General features: G+C 39.4%; 1 protein-coding gene and 1 long non-coding RNA gene across 7 annotated transcripts in view; one reads left to right on the top strand and one right to left on the bottom strand.

Moving 5' to 3' along the window:
* NCOA7 (nuclear receptor coactivator 7) overlaps nucleotides 1-17,808 on the top strand; it is a 153,592-nt gene that overhangs the window by 78,048 nt on the left and 57,736 nt on the right. For all 6 annotated transcript variants that reach the window (XM_059941274.1, XM_059941275.1, XM_059941276.1 and 3 more), the window contains 2 exons: nucleotides 13,295-13,374; nucleotides 16,541-16,648. In XM_059941274.1, coding sequence (XP_059797257.1) covers nucleotides 13,295-13,374; nucleotides 16,541-16,648 — 188 coding nt within the window. The remainder of the gene's footprint in view (nucleotides 1-13,294; nucleotides 13,375-16,540; nucleotides 16,649-17,808) is intronic.
* LOC132375931 (uncharacterized) overlaps nucleotides 2,412-17,808 on the bottom strand; it is an 85,480-nt gene continuing 70,083 nt past the window's right edge. Inside the window, exons 2-4 of the long non-coding RNA XR_009506162.1 lie at nucleotides 15,802-15,886; nucleotides 10,541-10,720; nucleotides 2,412-2,740 (exon numbers count right to left, since the gene is read on the bottom strand). This is a non-coding gene — a long non-coding RNA (uncharacterized LOC132375931). The remainder of the gene's footprint in view (nucleotides 2,741-10,540; nucleotides 10,721-15,801; nucleotides 15,887-17,808) is intronic.

The following is a 17,808-nucleotide window of genomic DNA, read 5'->3' as shown; positions in this document are numbered from 1 at the left end:
GTGGATTAATTACATCGAGGCAGGTGGCATCAGATAAATCTAGATCTAGCACCTAGTGTAGCACGGGGCACACGGTAAGCTTCCACACGAAAGCTTCTAACATAAGTGAACTCAACCCTTCTATGCTTGCACTTGTATTTACTGTTATATAGGGCTCCTTATTCACTTATTCTATTTATTTATATAAACCCTTAAGGAATTGTTTGATAATATATTTTTATAATTTTATATTTTAACAATGTTAATGTATTTTTCAAAATTAGCTATTAAGTTATAGTTAAGTTTGACACAAGTAGTAGGAATGTTTACATATGTTTCAAAAGATGTTTGGTCCATATTACAATATCAAAATATATTAAGTTGCATGAATTATATCTCAAAATTCTCTTACATTAAAGGAATACATTATTCCTTAATCTTAGAATAGTACACATCTTTGCTTCTATGGAAGTGGAGATAGGAATGGGAATTTTACAAATGTGGATAATGTCTCAGTGGGAAGTTCTTTAACTGAAACACAGATATCTAGATGTAAGACCTGAAAGAGATAGAGAAATTTTATAAATATGGGAGGCAAGCCTAAATTGGGATAAAATATATCACTATGTTTTTGTAGTGTTTTAATATAAAAGGTTAATACTAAGAATCCTGGGTAGTAAAGTAGATATTGTAAGAGAATTGGGAGGTTACTTTAACAAACAGAAAGTACTTAGGTAAGAGTTTGGTCAGTTTTGTGGTTATTGCAATAAAGATTTATTTAGAGAAAACCTCTGCAGTGTAGAAGAATGAATTTAGCTTTTCAATAATAAATCTGCAATGTCTAAATCATTTCACATCATAGTTTTCCCTCCTGAGTTCAAAAGGAACTTAACAAGAGTAAAATAAATGAAATTCTCCACTTTTCCTTCGTTAAACATTTTTGGGGTTTGCTACAGGATGAAAGTAACCAACTCTTGAATTACTTCTCATGATGGCAACCCTGACACTTTTCCTCATACAGATTACTTTTTCTTAGGGTATTTTTTAACCACGTGTGTGAAGATTTCCTATCTGTTGCTTATCTTTGTTTCACTTAGCAAGTTCAGAAAGCCAAAGATGTGCTATTCTGATAAATTAATTCCTAAACATAAAAGTAGGTCAAACCACAAACATACACTAGCATGACTCCTCTGTTCAAAAGTAATGATCATTCTAGTGCTTTAGAGCTCAAATTAAAGGATTAAAATGGACTTTGATGTGGAAAGAGAATATCAAGAACCTTATTCATTTTTTTTTTTAAATTTTATTTATTTATTTATTTATGGCTGTGTTGGGTCTTCGTTCCTGTGCGAGGGCTTTCTCCAGTTGTGGCAAGTGGGGGCCACTCTTCATCGCGGTGCGCGGGCCTCTCACTATCGTGGCCTCTCTTGTTGCGGAGCACAGGCTCCAGATGCGCAGGCTCAGTAATTGTGGCTCACGGGCCCAGCCGCTCCGCGGCATGTGGGATCCTCCCAGACCAGGGCTCGAACCCGTGTCCCCTGCATCGGCAGGCAGATTCCCAACCACTGCGCCACCAGGGAAGCCCTTTATTCATTTTTTTTTAATCAAGCAGTGTATAAAGACTTCAGGGACTTGGGTATAAAATAACTTGAAATTATTAGGATGGAAATAATTAGGGTTGTGCTTCTTGGGGCCATCAAGGAAGTCAGACTAATGTTTAAAGTGAAGTCATACCATGAAAGCCTAGGTGGTGAACAGGTCCAATCTGACAAGTGCCCCCAGAATGCAAAGGATCATCACAGAAAGAATGCAAGCGTTAAGAGAGAAGATGACAGATATGGGAGGCATAAGTGAAGGGCCTAGGAATCAAAGGTGTTCTTGGTGAGGAGGTCAGAACAATGGGAATGGAAGCAGTAATCAGACATAGTGTAAGATAACAAGAATGCTTTCATGAGCTGAAACTCGTATCTGACTTGAAATCAAATAGCTCATCATATTTAAGCAAAATTAAGGGGAAAACTCTGCACCTAAATGTGGCAAATGTTTACAGGTTATGGATAAATGGTAAAAACAAACAGAAAAACAAACAGGCAAAAAAAAAAAAAAAAACCACAAAAAACTTAACAAAATGTTCCCTACAAAGGAGCAGAGAAGAGAGGCACAGACTTTTCCACAGCAGTGAACACCAGAGGAATTAAATCTCCTTCAGAATTGTGAAGTAAAAGTTGTTTTTCAGACTCAAAGACAACAGGACATCCTCAGACATACTAAGGTTTCAGGAAACATACCTTTTGTATCATACCTTTCTTAAAATAAAGTTACTGAGAGGGAGTGATGTTTTTTTCTGAGACACATGTCAAAATGTAGTCCTCAAGAATGAAAAAGTCATTTTTATTTATTTATTTATTTTTTAGTTTTGGCTGTGTTGGGTCTTCTTGCTGTGTGCAGGCTTTCTCTAGTTGTGGCGAGCAGGGGCTACTCTTCATTGCGGTGCGAGGGCTTCTCATTGCGGTGGCTTCTCTTGTGGATAGCGGCTCTAGGTGCATGGGCTTCAGTAGTTGCAGCATGCAGGCTCAGTAGTTGCGACACGTGGGCCCTAGAGTGCGCGGGCTTCAGCAGTTTCGGCGCGTGGGCTCTAGATCGCAGGCTCAGTAGTTGTGGCGCACGGGCTTAGTTGCTCCGAGGCATGTGGGTTCTTCCCGGACCAGGGATGGAACCCATGTCCCCTGCATTGGCAAGCTCATTCTTAACCAGGGAGGTCCTGAAAAAGTCATTTTATAAAAGAATTGGTGGTCAGCATTGCAACTAATAAAACATAAAATTAAAAGTACATAATAATGATTGTAAACATGACTATAAGTAGGAATATAAAAAGGCATCAGAATTCTTTTTTCCAGCTTTACTGAGATATAATTGACATAAAATTGTGTAAGGTTAATGTATACAATGTGTTAATTTGATACATGGATATACTGCAAAATGATTACCACCCTAGCATTCACTAACACCTTCATCTGGTCACATAATTACCATTTCTTTTATGTGGTAAGAACATGTAGGAAGTGCTCTCTTAACAACTTGTAAGTATAGCATACAGTATTTAACTATGATCACCATGCTGTTCATTAGATCCTCAGAACCTATTCATCTTATCACTGGATGTTTGTACTCTGACCAACGTCTCCCCATTCCCACAGCCCCCAGGCCCTGCTAACTGGCTGGGTTTCGCTCAAGGGAACCTCCTTCCTTTGCCTCACAGCTCCAGCCCTCCCGTTAATGCAGTATATTGTAATCCATTCTAGTCACCTAGTGCAGCAGCTGTGTTTGACAAAACCTGCTGTATTAGTTCCAGCTGAGAGTCTAGTCCTCTTATGACTATAGTGGTCTGCATCTTGCAAGTCTTGTTTCCTGCTCAGTCCGTCGTGTGATATCACGTTCGTATTATGAGAAATCTCACTTTTAGAGAAACACTCAGATGTGGTTGGGGCCAAGGGAAGGACAACAGATTAGACTAAATAGGGTTAGTGATTTTTCAGTTTGAGTGATTTTGAAAAATCAAATTAGAAGTGAACTGGGGAGAGTGCAAGGGGAAAACACTGATAGGAGGAATGTGGTCAGATCTTTTTGGAAGGCAGTTTGGCCATTTTTATCAAGAGCTTTACTTTTGCACACCCTTTTCCCCAACAATTCTGTTTGCAGAAGCTTACCCTAAGGAAATGATCATGAGCGTAGTGGATTTGACCACAGTGACTATCATTGCATGTTTAAAATAGTGGGAAAATTAAAATAACTTTAAATGGAATACTATGCGCCATTTTTTGGTTTTCAATATATGTTTTTTAAAATAATTATTTACTTATTAATATTTATTTATTTGGCCGCATCGAGTCTTAGTTGCGGCATGCGGGCTCTCTAGTTGTGGCGCGCGGGCTCCAGAATGTGCAGGCTTAGTTGCCCCGCGGCATGTGGGATCTTAGTTCCCCGAGGAGGGATCAAAAGCGCGTCCCCTGCATTGGAAGGCAGATTCTTAACCACTGGACCACTAGGGAAGCCCCACCGTTTTTTAATGATGAAGAAAAACAGTTAATGACGTGGGAAATTTTCACAAAATATTGTTACAGTAGAAAAGCAGGTTGACAATAGTGTATAGACTACAATTCCATCTTTGTGTAAAAGAAGGAGAGCTGTTGGAAGTATATTTACCAGAATGCAAACATTGTTTCTCTCTGAATGGGGGTAAAATGGGTGATTGGTATTTTCTTCTTTCATTCAACTGTATTTTAAAATGACCACAGATAGTTTTGATTCATATAGAATTGGTTTTCATGTTTCCTAAATTTTCTCCTAAAGCTTAAATTCACTCAGTTAAGCCCTTGATCCATTTATAAAAAAGAAAAAAGACATTTTGAAAGAGTTTTTCAGAGGGTGGGAAGGAAGGTGAGAAGGAGAGGAGAAGCAGCACCAGACATGAGGGAGAGCAGAAAGAATCTGTGGGGATTTTGGGTGAGTGTCTCCTGTGGGCTAGATGCTTTATTTCATTCTTTAATTTTCTACTTATCACGATCTACTGCAGGCAGTAGTAGCCTATTCTATAAATGAGAAAATCTAGAAGCTGAAAAAGTTGCAGAAGCTCCCACCACAGCTCAGCATGAAGCAGGGTTTAAGCCAAGGTCTCTGGTACCAAAGCCCGAGTGAAACCTCCCCCATCTTTCTGCTTCTCCTGAATCAACTCCGAGAGAAAAATAAGGCGAAAATTAAATCACATTTTAGTGTCTTGTCCACTGCCTCAAGAACATTGTTGTATCTTAGTAAGGAAGAAAAAGTTGACTGTACGTGGAATTACCTTTTCCCCTGAGCTATAAGGAGTGATGATAAGGTTGGAAGTTCTCTCTGGGCTTAACTACTTGACCTAGTCACATACATAGTTACATTCAGAGCACTCACTGGTTTTACAACGAAATCAAATGCTGAGAGAACAACTGAAATAACCTGGTTCCTCAGAGTCAGTGTGAGACTAGTTCATTCATTCCACAGTACAGCATTGGTGGTACAGTGGTGAGCAAAGCTACCTTCCATTCATTCTACAGACAGTTGAGGGCTTGCTCAGAGCTGAGGGTGGCATTGGGCTCTGAGGTAAAACGTTCCGTGATAGACAACTCCTCTGCCCTTCTTACAGTCTAGGTTTTACGTCAGTGTGACTCATTTTAATCAAGGACTGTAGTGCCTGTGATGTGCTTGAAGGAAGGAAAATAACATCTACTGCAAGCTGTTTCCCTTTGTGTCGACTGAGGATGAAACAAGGAGTTTACACTGAGTACAGAGTTCTTCCTCATGTTCCCACCCTCTCCAGGCTCGGGAGAGGACGGCTCCGCAGGGCACAGCTGTTTAAACTTTTACTGTTAACAGTTAATGATCAGGTATTCCAGAAGTTACCCTTAGAATCCTAAATAATCATATGGAATGTTTTAATTGCACTCTTGACAGAGGCAGATCAATAATATAGGAAGTGTGCATAGAGAAGTGTGTAGTAGAGAAGATGTGAATTCTTTAATCAAAGACAAGTCCTGTATTTTCTTCAAAGACATTTATGACTTGACTTTTTACTATTAAATCTTTGATCCTTCTGCACTGATTTGAGGGTGATCTGGGTTTTTCTCTAAATGTTAGCTCGTGTTCACCAACATCATTGAATAATAATCCGTAAGGTTTCCTGAGCCCTTTTTCCGTACATTGTGGAGCACTTTACCTGATCGAATTGCCTTATCTAATCCCTACAGGAACTCTCTGTGAGAGTCCAGTTGGCATTCCCATTTTACACGCTGGGAAACTGCTTTCATTAAGTAAAGTCACTTGTTCAAGGTCACACAGTGAGCCAGGGGCGGACAAGGACTTGTCTGTCTGCCTGATGCCAGAGCCTCCTCTATAACAATAAGTTAGACATTTATGTGAAAACTCAGCCTTTTCTTTTCTGGTTTATAAAGGTACCTTTATTTTACATGAAATTCTTTCAATACAGCTCTGATTTTTAGTTATTTCACCACAATGTTTTAATTGCTATGGCTTTATAATTGTGTGTTTTAACATCAATACAGTATACCTACCCTCATTTCTCTTTCAAAAATAATTTTGGATAGTCTTAATGTATTTAGCTTCTAGTCTTATATATTTATGCCTGGTTAACAGTTTGACACGTTTCCCTTCTCCAAAATGTTTTTAAATTTTTGACCTAAATCGCATATAATTTAAAAATTAATTTGAAGAGAAAGTGAAATATTCACAAGAATGATGTTTCCTATTTAGGAACATTATATGCACCACCCTGTATTCAAGCTTCCATTTGTATACTTCAGAGAACCTTTAAAACTTTTTTAATATATCTCTTGCCATTATCTTGCTGTATTTATTGCTAGATATTTTCTAGTTTGATACCATTATGCTGGAACTTTTCCAAATAGTTTTTATCACAAGTATAAAAGATTGCTACATCTGGTCACCTTACTGAACAGTTTTATGATTTCTGGATGTTTTTATGATGTTGGCTTTTGAGGCAGATAATTAATTCATCTGCTAATAATCAAATTTTCATTTCTTTCTTTTCAGTATTTAAAACTTTTTTATGACTAGAGATTCCAGAACAAAGTTGAGTATAAACTATGATAGTAGGAATTCCTGTATTTATTTTAGTTAGTGTTTTACTTTTTATATTTGCTTTTGGTTTCTGCTATAAGAATTCATCTGTTTACTCAGGCATGCTTTAGGAGGATTTAGAATAGTGTTTATAGTGCTTAATTCTAGAGACCATTGGGGAACAAGTGGGCACATGGAGTCCATTCTGCACACATGTTGCCTTTCAGGGCTCTAAAAGGTGGCCTCCAGTAAAGGGCAGGGGTTCCCTCTTCCTCCTCGGGATTTCCAAGCTGTCTCCTTATGTTTGAAGTGTTTCTGCTTTCATCTCCACTACAGAGTTTATTTTTATGACCTTGAGTACTTGTGGTTTAGCCTTGCCTCACATAAGGTTAGCCTCTTTGTTGTAATTTAGTGGACTGGGAGATACTATGCCCAGAAGCCTTAAAAGCTTTGCTGGAAGTGCTCTCAGGCACTTGTCTTCGTAGAACAACAGGAATAAAAAGAATGGGTGGAGCTTGGGCAGTGCCTGTGGGTATCCCTCCCACTGCATATCCTGGAATCTTCTGTAAGGCTGGGGTGGCGGCCTCACTAGTGTGTTAGTTCAGGCTGCATTTAGGTAACTAACCAGGCGCTGCAGTCCTGGAAGTGATGTCATGAAGTCATTTAGTTTTCGTTCTTATGGGGAAATTGCTTTTGGTATACAACCTTTAGGGTTTCATTGCTTTTTCAGAAGCATATTTCTCATTAATATCAAAGAGCAACTGAACATTCTTCATCATGTTAAGGAAATTCACTCCTATTCTTAGTTTTCTAACAGTTGGATTTTTAAAAATTTTATTCTTTTTAAAAATATAATAATCGTTGTTTAATTTCATCAGATGATTTTTTGACATGTATCAGAGTGATCAGATATGGTTTTTTTCCTTTAAGCAATTTATAATCATCTATCACATTAATGCTATATCCCGTATTTCTGGAATGAAACCTTTTGCTTATGGTATAATTCTTTTACCACCCTACTCTGTTCAAATTGCTGTTTACTTATGTTGACTGCAGTATTATTAATTGCATTTGTTAAACACTTACTCTGTGCCAGGCTCTGAGATAAACACTGTGCCCATTTTCTCATTTAATCTTTTGAACAACATTGTGAGGTCTCCATTTTACAGATAAGGAAACGGAGGCACAAAGATTTCAAGTGACTTGTTTAACATTGCACAGCTATGAGGGTTGCTTGGTGAACCCAGCTGGTTTTGACCCCAAAACCAAATAATAATCAGAAAAATGTTGGGTGACATAAGGGAAATGGCACATGACCTGACTTTGATTAATATCATCAGATTGCCATAACCAAATGCATCTGTTCCCAGTTTAGGGCTATGTCTGTCATTGGAAACAGATTTTCCTGTTTACAAATCAGGGTACCCTTTTCTTAGATCTAGAGAGAGATAGACAGTTGTTGCTGTCTGAATCCACATCTTTTGGATGCCATGGAAACCATCCTTCCTCTTCAGACAAGTGTGTAGTGGGTCCTGTGCTTTCAGCTTCGTGTACCTACTCAGATGGTCTTATGATAGAGATGGAAGGAAGGGAGAGAATTGATTGTTCAAGATGAATAAGGGAAGAAGGGGCACACACACCCGGTAGATGTAAGGTCAGAGAAAAATTGGTTCTGATATAATTTGAAAACCTGATAATTTTCAACGTTCTGTTTGTGCTTGTTCAGATAGTTGATAATAGAAAAAACAAAGCTACACACTGACTTTTCTATCCTTCCTCTATCTATGTAGAGCTTATGGAATCAAGATCCAGGGAATTCACAGGTATCTCTTTGTTTCTGTTTTCAAGTACAATAATGGATAATGTCCACTGTCCTGACTTCACTCAGTCCCCAGTGGTCTGTGCCAGGAGCCAGATGCTCAGGTTTCAGTGACATTGACATTGTCTCATTCTTGCTGGAATTTTTCCAGAACTGAAACATATAACCAGAGCTGCATTCCTGAACACCTCCATCCACCTTCCCCTATTCCCCTTCTCCCCAGCACACTCACATTCACACCTGAGATCACTACTTGAATCCTCAAAAATCCCCTCTTTAGATCTGAACCTCTTTTATCTTTTCCCATAAACCTGTTCTCCACCTGTGGTAGGCAGAATAATGCCCTCATGCCCTCCCACCCTCCCCAAAAGATATCCGTGTCCTAATTTCCAAAACCTATTAGGTTACACAGCAAAGGCGAATTAAGGTTGTAGATGGAATTAAGGTTGCTAATCAGCTGACCTGAAGGAGGAGCACATCCTGGATTATCCAGGTGCCCAGTATAAACATGAGGGTTCTGAAAAGTGAAAGAAGGTGGCAGAAGAGAAAGATCTAGAGAAACGGCAGCATGAGAGCACATGGCTTGGTGTTGCTGGCTTTGCAGTTGGAGGGAGGGACCTTGAGTTGAGGAAAGTGGGCTACTTCTGACGTGAACAGGCCAGGAAACCAGTCTTCCCCTATCGCCTCCGGAAAGAACTGCCTGCTGACGCCATGAATTTTGCCCGGTGAGACCCACGTCAGACTTGGAACATACAGAACTGTAAGATAGTACGTTTGTGTCTATTTTTTATTTGGAGCCACTAGATTTGTGGTAATGTCTTACAGTAGCAATAGGAAGCTAACACATCATGTCATTCTCCTAACCCCGTCTCGGTGCCCCTCACCTACCACTCCTCGAGCTCCTGCTGCCCTGCTTGCATGTCCTAACCCCAGAGGTGGCCATGACAGCAGGGGATTTGCTTATTTCTTGCATGGTCTGTCACCCTGATGTTGAGACCCACCCCTGGGGGAACCCTTACTGCTTCTTCTCGTTGCTTCTTTCGGTATTCATTTTATTAAAACCTGATCTTTGCCACAATAACTCTTCCAAATGTCACAACCCCTTAAACCCCCAGTCCTGTCTTCACCTCCTTACATTTTAGCAAATAACTTTACTGACAGGGTTAACACCATCTGTCTTGAGATCCCTCCACTTTTCACCTCAGGACCTCTGTGACCTCCCAGTTACCTGTTTCCAGGTTTCCATCTCTCATCCTCAGGGTAACATTTGACAGTGTCAGTACAACTTTAACTTTTTTCCACGCCTTTGTGACATTACACTCATTTTCCTATCTTTTCAATCCTCCCCACCTGTCAATCAGCCACACTTCTTTTCGCCCCCCCGCCCCCAAATCTAAGCCTTCCTTAGGTTCTGTTCTCAAACCTCGGATATTCTCTTGGCAGTTGTAACCTCCACGACTTCACAGGTCACCTAGTGAAAGGATTCCTTTACATCCGACTTTTATGCCTTTTCAGACCCTGGACATTCTCCTGAACATCACCTTCTTTTAGCCCCAACACATGGAGAGAGAAAAGTCTTTCTGTAAACATATCTAGCATCTCCTCAGATGCAGGAGGCAAGAGCCTTGTTTTCCGGACATCCCTGGACCTCCTGTGGGCTGGGAAGGGAGGAGGAGGCAGGGCTGTGGGCAGGACATCAGGTCCACCTGAGGTCAACATGGGTTCTCCCCGTTCCCTGTTTCAGCCCCTCCAGGATTTATGAGAAACGAGACAGGTTAGGCAAAAGGGCTTATGTTTCATTCTTCTAGGGTTTTGGTCAATTTTGTCCCAGTTACATTCTTACTGGGTGGGAAAAACTGGCTCTGAAACTTTTCAAAGGTGGGGCAAAGAGGAGGTATAGTTGCTTTGTTCTGAATGGCTTCTGAGGATGACCTGGCCAATTTTCTCCTCTGGCAGTAGATACTTTTACATCATTTGCTTCAGGCTTTTGTAAGCAGGGGAAGGATCCGAATTTGGATAGGTGTAAAGGGCCTGAGGAGGCCTAAAGCTTGAAGTAGAGGCGTCAGGTGTCATTGAGAGATAATTCCATCCTTGTGGATGGCCATGAGTCCTCACCTGAAGTGCTGGAGGCGGAGCCCCCTCCTGAAGCACAGCAAAGTAGCTCTTTCCAAGGAGGCTCGGGTCTCTTCCCCGCTCTCCCCAGTGCCTTGTGGACCATGTGCTGCAGAACCCATCTAGATAAGGTATCCAGGACTTCGCTTATTGAGACACGCAGCCGGCCATCTTGAAAACTTACTGCAAGAAAATATTTAGGAAGTAATATGAAGCCTTTCCTTGGGCTATACTGATATGAAGACATTTGGGTCCTTAGAATGTGCCAGTTACTTCTCTGCTTTCTGTATTCAGTCAACTGTAAAACTTAGTGTTCGGGTCATGGCTTTGATTGGTTCCGATGATTTTCCTGGTGTGATGCTCTATCAGTGAAAATGTTACCGACCATCAAACTTGTCAGGCTCATTGATCTATATTGGAAAGTTCATGCAAGCGTATATAACGGGTATCATATTAAGGCACAGGATGCTCAAAGATGGGTACATTACGGTCTTTACCTCAAGTATTTCAAAATCTTAGACTCTGGCGGGTTTTTGTTTTCTTTTAATAATACTACTGTGATTGCCATTTTTCTGGCCTACCTACTTGTGCCAAAGGAAAGTAATTTTTGTACTAATTCAGGTGTACATAGTTAAGTTTATCCTTAAAGTTCAGCCAGCACCTGTCTTTCTTTGGCAGCTGAACAGTATGGAAACTCTCATGATTTGGTGGCTTACAACAATGCCCCCATTGGGACCAGAGATGATTATGCACAGCCTATGGAAGGGCATGGGCTGAAGCTGCCACAGATGGGAAACAGCAGCTTAGGTTCTAGAAATAGGAAGCACCTACGGAAGGACATGCAGAGACTGTGCTGAAAGCACGAGGACCTAAAGGGACAGCTGTTTATGGTGACAAAGAGAAGGGCAGGAGTGTGGGACAGAGAGTGGAGCTGAGATATTAACAAGAATGAACACCAGGTAGATGATAAGAGTTGTAGAATACTGTGATTGGATTTTTCAGTAGGCTCTGTGGAATCTCCTGATCTGCAGAATTTGGAGATCTGAAAACCACAGTCAGTACAGGCTCACCTTCCTGAAGTAATTTAGATGCGGTCACCTGACAGAAGGGAGGTCATTTTTTACAGCAGAGGGATTTTTCAGGGTGTCTCTGGTTCTACAAATGACTAGAAAAGGATACTAATAGCAGCATCTATTTTTTTTTTCTTGGTTCTTAATTTAAAATAAGGTAAAGGAAATACTTAAAAGGCAGTAAATCCCATGTGAATGAACTATTTTCATATTTCTGTGTTACCTTCCAGCTCTCATCCAGTTCACCCACATTTGTTGTGTAGTTGAAATGATACTGTTGGTTTGCGTGTGGGTGTAGGGAGTTGTAGGACCTCAGATGTAGAGGGATGCGTTAATCACACTTCAGAGTGCGTGGCTTGTCATCACTGGTCAGAGCTGGGCCCTTCGTTATTTATTCATGAGTCCCTTTTTATCGTCATTCCCCACTCCCGTTTCTCTCCCTGCTCCACTCCATTCTATTGTGTTCAGTGTGTATAGGCTTTTGTCTGGATGTGGCCTTGAAAAATGAGTGTAGTTGTTTTGTGGACAGCTTTTTAAAATATACATAATGATACCATTCTGTACCTCTCATTCTGTTTCTCTCGATGTAAACATGTCGCAGTGTATACTTCTGGCTTGTTTTGCACTGGGATTCTAGGCAGTAATTAGATATATTTTGCTTACCCTCCTGCTCCCCACTGCCACAGATACTGTCGTTCTGTGTACCCTCCAGCAGGTTACTTCATGATATCTCCTGGGAGAGGATGTATATCTGTGGTTAGTTTGCTGACTCATACGGGCTACATATACTTAATTTGCTGGGATGGCTGTACCAGTTTACATTGCTAGTAGCAGTTCACATCTTTGCCAACACTAGAATTATCCAGCTTTCTGATTTTTGCCACACTAATAGATGTAAAATGATGCTATGTCTTAATTTGCATTTTTCTGATCTCATACAAGTTAGAGCATCTTTTCATAGTTAATTCAATTTTGTACTTTTCGTCACTTAATTTGTATCCATTGATATATGTCTCTCTGGTTTTCAGTGTCTGGGTTGATACATTTAATCATAATAATTAGGTTGAATCATATGTAGCTGCCAAACTATCAGGTTGACCAGTTTGACCCTTAAAAATAGCAAAATCTGTGGTCCAACTTAATATGTTGTTGAACATATAGGTCTTTACAAGTTTTAATTATTATAAATAATACTGCAGTAACCATATGCTGTGCATAGCATTTTTCTTCTTTTGAATTTTTCCTTAGGATAAATAAGGGAAAGATTACTGAGTCAAAGAATGAACATTTTTATAGCTATTGTTACATATTAACAAATCACCTTCTAAAAGGGCTGTACTGATTTACATTATACATCATTATACATCATTTATATCATGACTGTACTAGTTTTACTTTAACTTCGTCTTTATACATTATCATTTAAACGAATACTTGAATAACTATAAAGCATAACCTCATTGTTATTTGTGCTATTTGATCACAGTTAACATTAATCATTTATTCAAGTACACATGGATGAACAATATGTTTTTATGAGTTTGGTTTATTTGTACATTTAGTCCACTTTTCTTTTAATCTTTTTTTTTCAAAGTCAATTCGAAAGTGGGTTTTAATATACTGTAGATTACCCTATCCTCAATTTCTGAAAATGAAATCATTCACTTATATACATTTTATTCTTCAGATGACAATCAAAACAAAACACATGATAAAAAAGAAAAGAAGATGGTGGTTCAGAAGCCCCAGGGTACTATGGAATACACTGTAAGTATAAACAGGTAGAATGAAAGTTTGTTCATACCACTAGATTTACATAATATTTCTTCCTGACACATCCTGCCCCTTAGTCATTTCTCTTCCTTCCTTATTTTTTCCCTGGGTATACCTGTTACTTGAATTACCTTTTGATATGCCAAGGATGACCAATTTTAGATGTCCATCCCAGACATGCTCTCTGAGTTCCCAAACCAAAGATTCAGTTGTCTACTCAAACATTAACTTAGACCTCCGTGCTTGGTCTTTGTTCAAGAAGCAGTGGCTCCATCACCCATACATTTCTACAAACCAGAACCTTAGCCTTAACATCTTCTTCCCATTACTCTCCATGTTCAGTCTTCCTTTCTGTGACCATCCAGCAAGTCTAGGCCAGATCCCTTCATTTTTCTCTCTCATGGTATCACGTTCCTTTACCTAGTTTATCTCAGTTTAACAATATTGATTCACTAGTGTGATTGTTATATCTAGATTGTGCCTTAATTCATATACCCATGGAGAGAGACTAGGTCCCTCTTTGATCACCACTCTACTTCTGGTGCTTGCAGGGTATAGGCCTCCATATGGTTGAATCAACACATGAATAATGCAATGCATGTGTCCGTTACTGCATCTCCATATTAATGTGCTTGTCTCTTTCATTGCGCCATGAGCTCCTGGAGCCCAGGAACTGTGTCTGCTTATCCTAAGCCTGGCATAAAGTGTGCACTCAGTTATGAATCTGTTTTAATTCACTTTGAGCTAGCATTGCTGAAGAGTGATCTCTGACTTCTAGAAAGAAATTAAGTGCTGTTGCCATTGCCCCTGTGTTTTCCTCATGTGTATTTATTTTTTACTCATTATTTGTGTGCCATGCCGGGCCCTATGTAAGGCAAGCAGCAAGGCCTGTCCCTCCCTGCCATTTCTTCTGGAATGGTGAATCCTCTCCAAGCTTCTATAGCATCACACTGAAGAGCCCTGGCACCAGCATTTCATGCTCAGTGCTCTGTGAATATCCCTAGGCATCTTTCTATGGTTTATAGGCTTGGTCCTTTCCAGAAAGGATTTGGGGGTGATTATATATCTCACATTACCACTGTCTACAATATATTGTTGATCCCCATAACACTTAGCACAGTTCCTTACCTCCTAGAAGACACTGAGGAAGTGTTGGATTATTTATCATTAATAACAATATTAATTCTAAAGCCATGTGTGTATCCTACAGTGTGATTCACGAGCCCCTCCAAGGAAATGAGAAGTATCTTTGCTAGGAGATGCTTCACATAGGATGTACTAAATAATGCAGTGAGAGTAAAGAAAATCAACCCCAAATTAATTCATATATGCAGGTGATCAAATTAGTAATTCAGATCTGTCCACCTGATTGATTTACGTTATGGAGATTAGTCTTAGTTGGCAAGTTACTCTGTGTACTTGTCGTCGGAAATAAAAGGTGATCCATAACTTCATGTTTAGAGAACCAGGACCAGAACCACTTAACCGATTGCTTATATCGCCCCAGAGCTGTGGATGTTCAAGCATTCTGTTTAGTTTCAAACATTTAATGATACCAATATCCCTCCCAGGGTCTCTAACTTGGTTCCATATGTATGTCCTATCCTTGTGTAATAACGGCAGATTGTTAAAATTTTTCTCCTTTCCTGAAGCCCCTATACATAGTATCTTCAAGTTTTTGTGTAAAAATATGAAGCCAATTTATTGATCACTTGCCATGAAGTAAGTGCTCTTGAATTAGAAATTACAATTATGTATCTCAATTTGGATGAAGAAACGGAGGTACAGAGAAGTTAAACAAATGACCCAAGATCACACAGCTGGCAAGTGGCAGATTTGGAATTCAGGTCCAGCAGTCTGGCTCTAGTCTATATTATCAATCTGTGTCTTACACTGATGCTAAACCCTGAAACCCCCCGGATTTGACTATATTATGTAAATATATATTTTTAAAAAATATATTTTAAAGAAGTTTTTTCACTTTAGTACAGGTGATTTTGCTCAGGGTAAGGTAGGGGCATAGGTTAAGCTCTCAATGAGTTTTTAAAAATATACGTATTTATGTCTTGTTCTAGAAATACTTTGAGGTAATTTTAATGCAGTCGGTAACTATGAACTTGGTTAGCCTGAGACAGTTCATCTAGTTGGTGGGTTTTTGACACTTAAGGGCAGTGAGTGGTAAGTTGAATTCTACATCTGTACCTTTGTACCTGTCCACAACCTCCTGCAGCCACCTCAAATTTCCACCTATAATTCACGGCTCCCCTGGTGGAGCCAGTTCTGCTTACAGGGTCAGCCACTGGCGTTGACCCAGGGCTATAGTTGGGAACTTCTCAGTGACACTCGCCAGAATGACCTCCCGCTAACAGGTTCCATCCAGTGACCCTGGAGAGGGAGCCTGTCCTGGGATATTGACCTTACCAGAGGCAGCAGACTTCTTTTTGGGTGGAGCTTTTTCACCGAAGTTTCACATCTTCTTACTGCCCTTTTTATTCCTGTTCCCCTTCTATTAGAGAAGGAAAGAAACATGCACACCTGAGACATATCACAAGTTTTATAGATTTAGAGAATAACACTAATTTGGCTGACCATGGGAAATTGTCATTTTTAATGTCAGTGAACAATTTTTGTAGCTAATCTGAAGTTCTTTTAGATTTCCCTGCCTTGCACTTTTTTCATTCATCAAATATTTAAGTGCCTTCTATGTGTCAGGCACTGTGGGGGAAAAGGCCATTAACAGGCCACAATCCAGGAGCCTAAAGTGCAGTAAAGAAACAGGCAAATAGACAGCAAAATGCAAAGAGAGAAAGTAGTCCTTTTACCCCTAGGAGTGGTACTGTCTGTAATGTTTCTTTTCTTCTTAGCTTTATATTATACCTCACGCGCCCTCTACTCCATACACCTAAGTTGTGCCAGAGTAAGTTTAGAAATCTATTAGTGGACAGTGAAATTTGAAGATAAGGGAGCCCAGAAATGAATAATATCTAAGACATTTTTGTTAAGAATTGAGAATGTATTCGCTTTTTTCATAATACATTTGGATGTATGTGTTACATTTTTATTCACTCATATCACAAATAGATTAATGTTGACTATCAAGAGGAAGGTTTTGTTTGCTTTTTGCTTTGTGTATTGAATCTTGTTTGTTTGATTATTCTAGGCTGGAAGCCAGGACACCCTAAACTCCATAGCACTGAAATTTAACATCACTCCCAATAAACTAGTGGAACTGAATAAGCTTTTCACACATACTATTGTTCCAGGCCAGGTAATGATTTTCTTGTTGAATTTTACTTTAGAAATTTTGCATTTATTTTTGTTGCCATTTTTAATGACTCACTCTTAGTGTCACAGGATTATCATCAGTGATAATGTGCATTGGTTCAGTCTTCCATTTAGATCCAAGACTTCTGAAAGCATCCTGGTACTTATGAACTGTTCAGAGATGAATGCTTTGCAAATGATTAACACAGTTGACAAACTATCATTTGTGTTATAGATGTTTCCATCAAGAGAAGTTAAATTAATGTAACTTTTTTCCCTGTAGAATTTCATACAGATACTCTTAGAATATTTAATTTAGAATTGCAAGTTTCAGTTTAGTCCACTCCTGGGGTACATTATGGTCATTGTTTTGTTTTAAATTAGGCAAAATTTTTGTCATTTTGGTCTTGATTTGATACCATGACAAAAGAAGTCAATCCAGCCAAAGGTGGAGACATTCAGCAGGACCATCAAGAAAAGCCTACAGACACACAAAAAGATGTTCAACATTGCTAATTATTAGAGAAATGCAGATCAAAACAGCAATGAGGTATCACGTCACACCAGTCAGAATGGCTGTCATTAAGAAGTCTACAATAATAAATGCTGGAGAGGGTGTGGAGAAAAGGGAACCCTCCTACACTGTTTGGTGGGAATGTAAATTGGTGCAGCCACTATGAAGAACAGTATGGAGGTTCCTTAAAAAACAGAACTACTGTATAATCCAGCAATCCTTCTCCTGGGTATATATCCAGTAAAAACAAAAACTCTAATTCAAAAAGATACATGCACTAGTGTTCATAGCAGCACTATTTACAATAGCCAAGACATGGAAACAACAACCCGAGTGCCCATACACACAGTGGAATATTACTCAGTCATAAAGAAGAATGAAATATTGCCATTTGCAGCAACATGGATGGACCTAGAGAATATTATACTTGGTGAAATAAGACAGAAAGACAAATAGTATATGATATCACTACACATGAAATCTAAAATCTAAAACATAATGCAAATGAGTCTATATACAAAACAGAAATAGACTAACAGATGTAGAAAACAAACTTATGGTTACCAAAGGAGAGAGGGAAAGAGAGAGAGACAAATTAGGAGTATGGGATTAACAGATATAAACGACTATACATAAAATAGATAAGCAGC

This window comes from Balaenoptera ricei, chromosome 12 (genome assembly GCF_028023285.1).
Source record: "Balaenoptera ricei isolate mBalRic1 chromosome 12, mBalRic1.hap2, whole genome shotgun sequence".
In the NCBI taxonomy this organism is placed as follows: Eukaryota; Metazoa; Chordata; class Mammalia; order Artiodactyla; family Balaenopteridae; genus Balaenoptera; species Balaenoptera ricei.
Note: the sequence above shows the minus strand (reverse complement) of the source record. Positions and strands in the feature narration are given on the sequence as shown.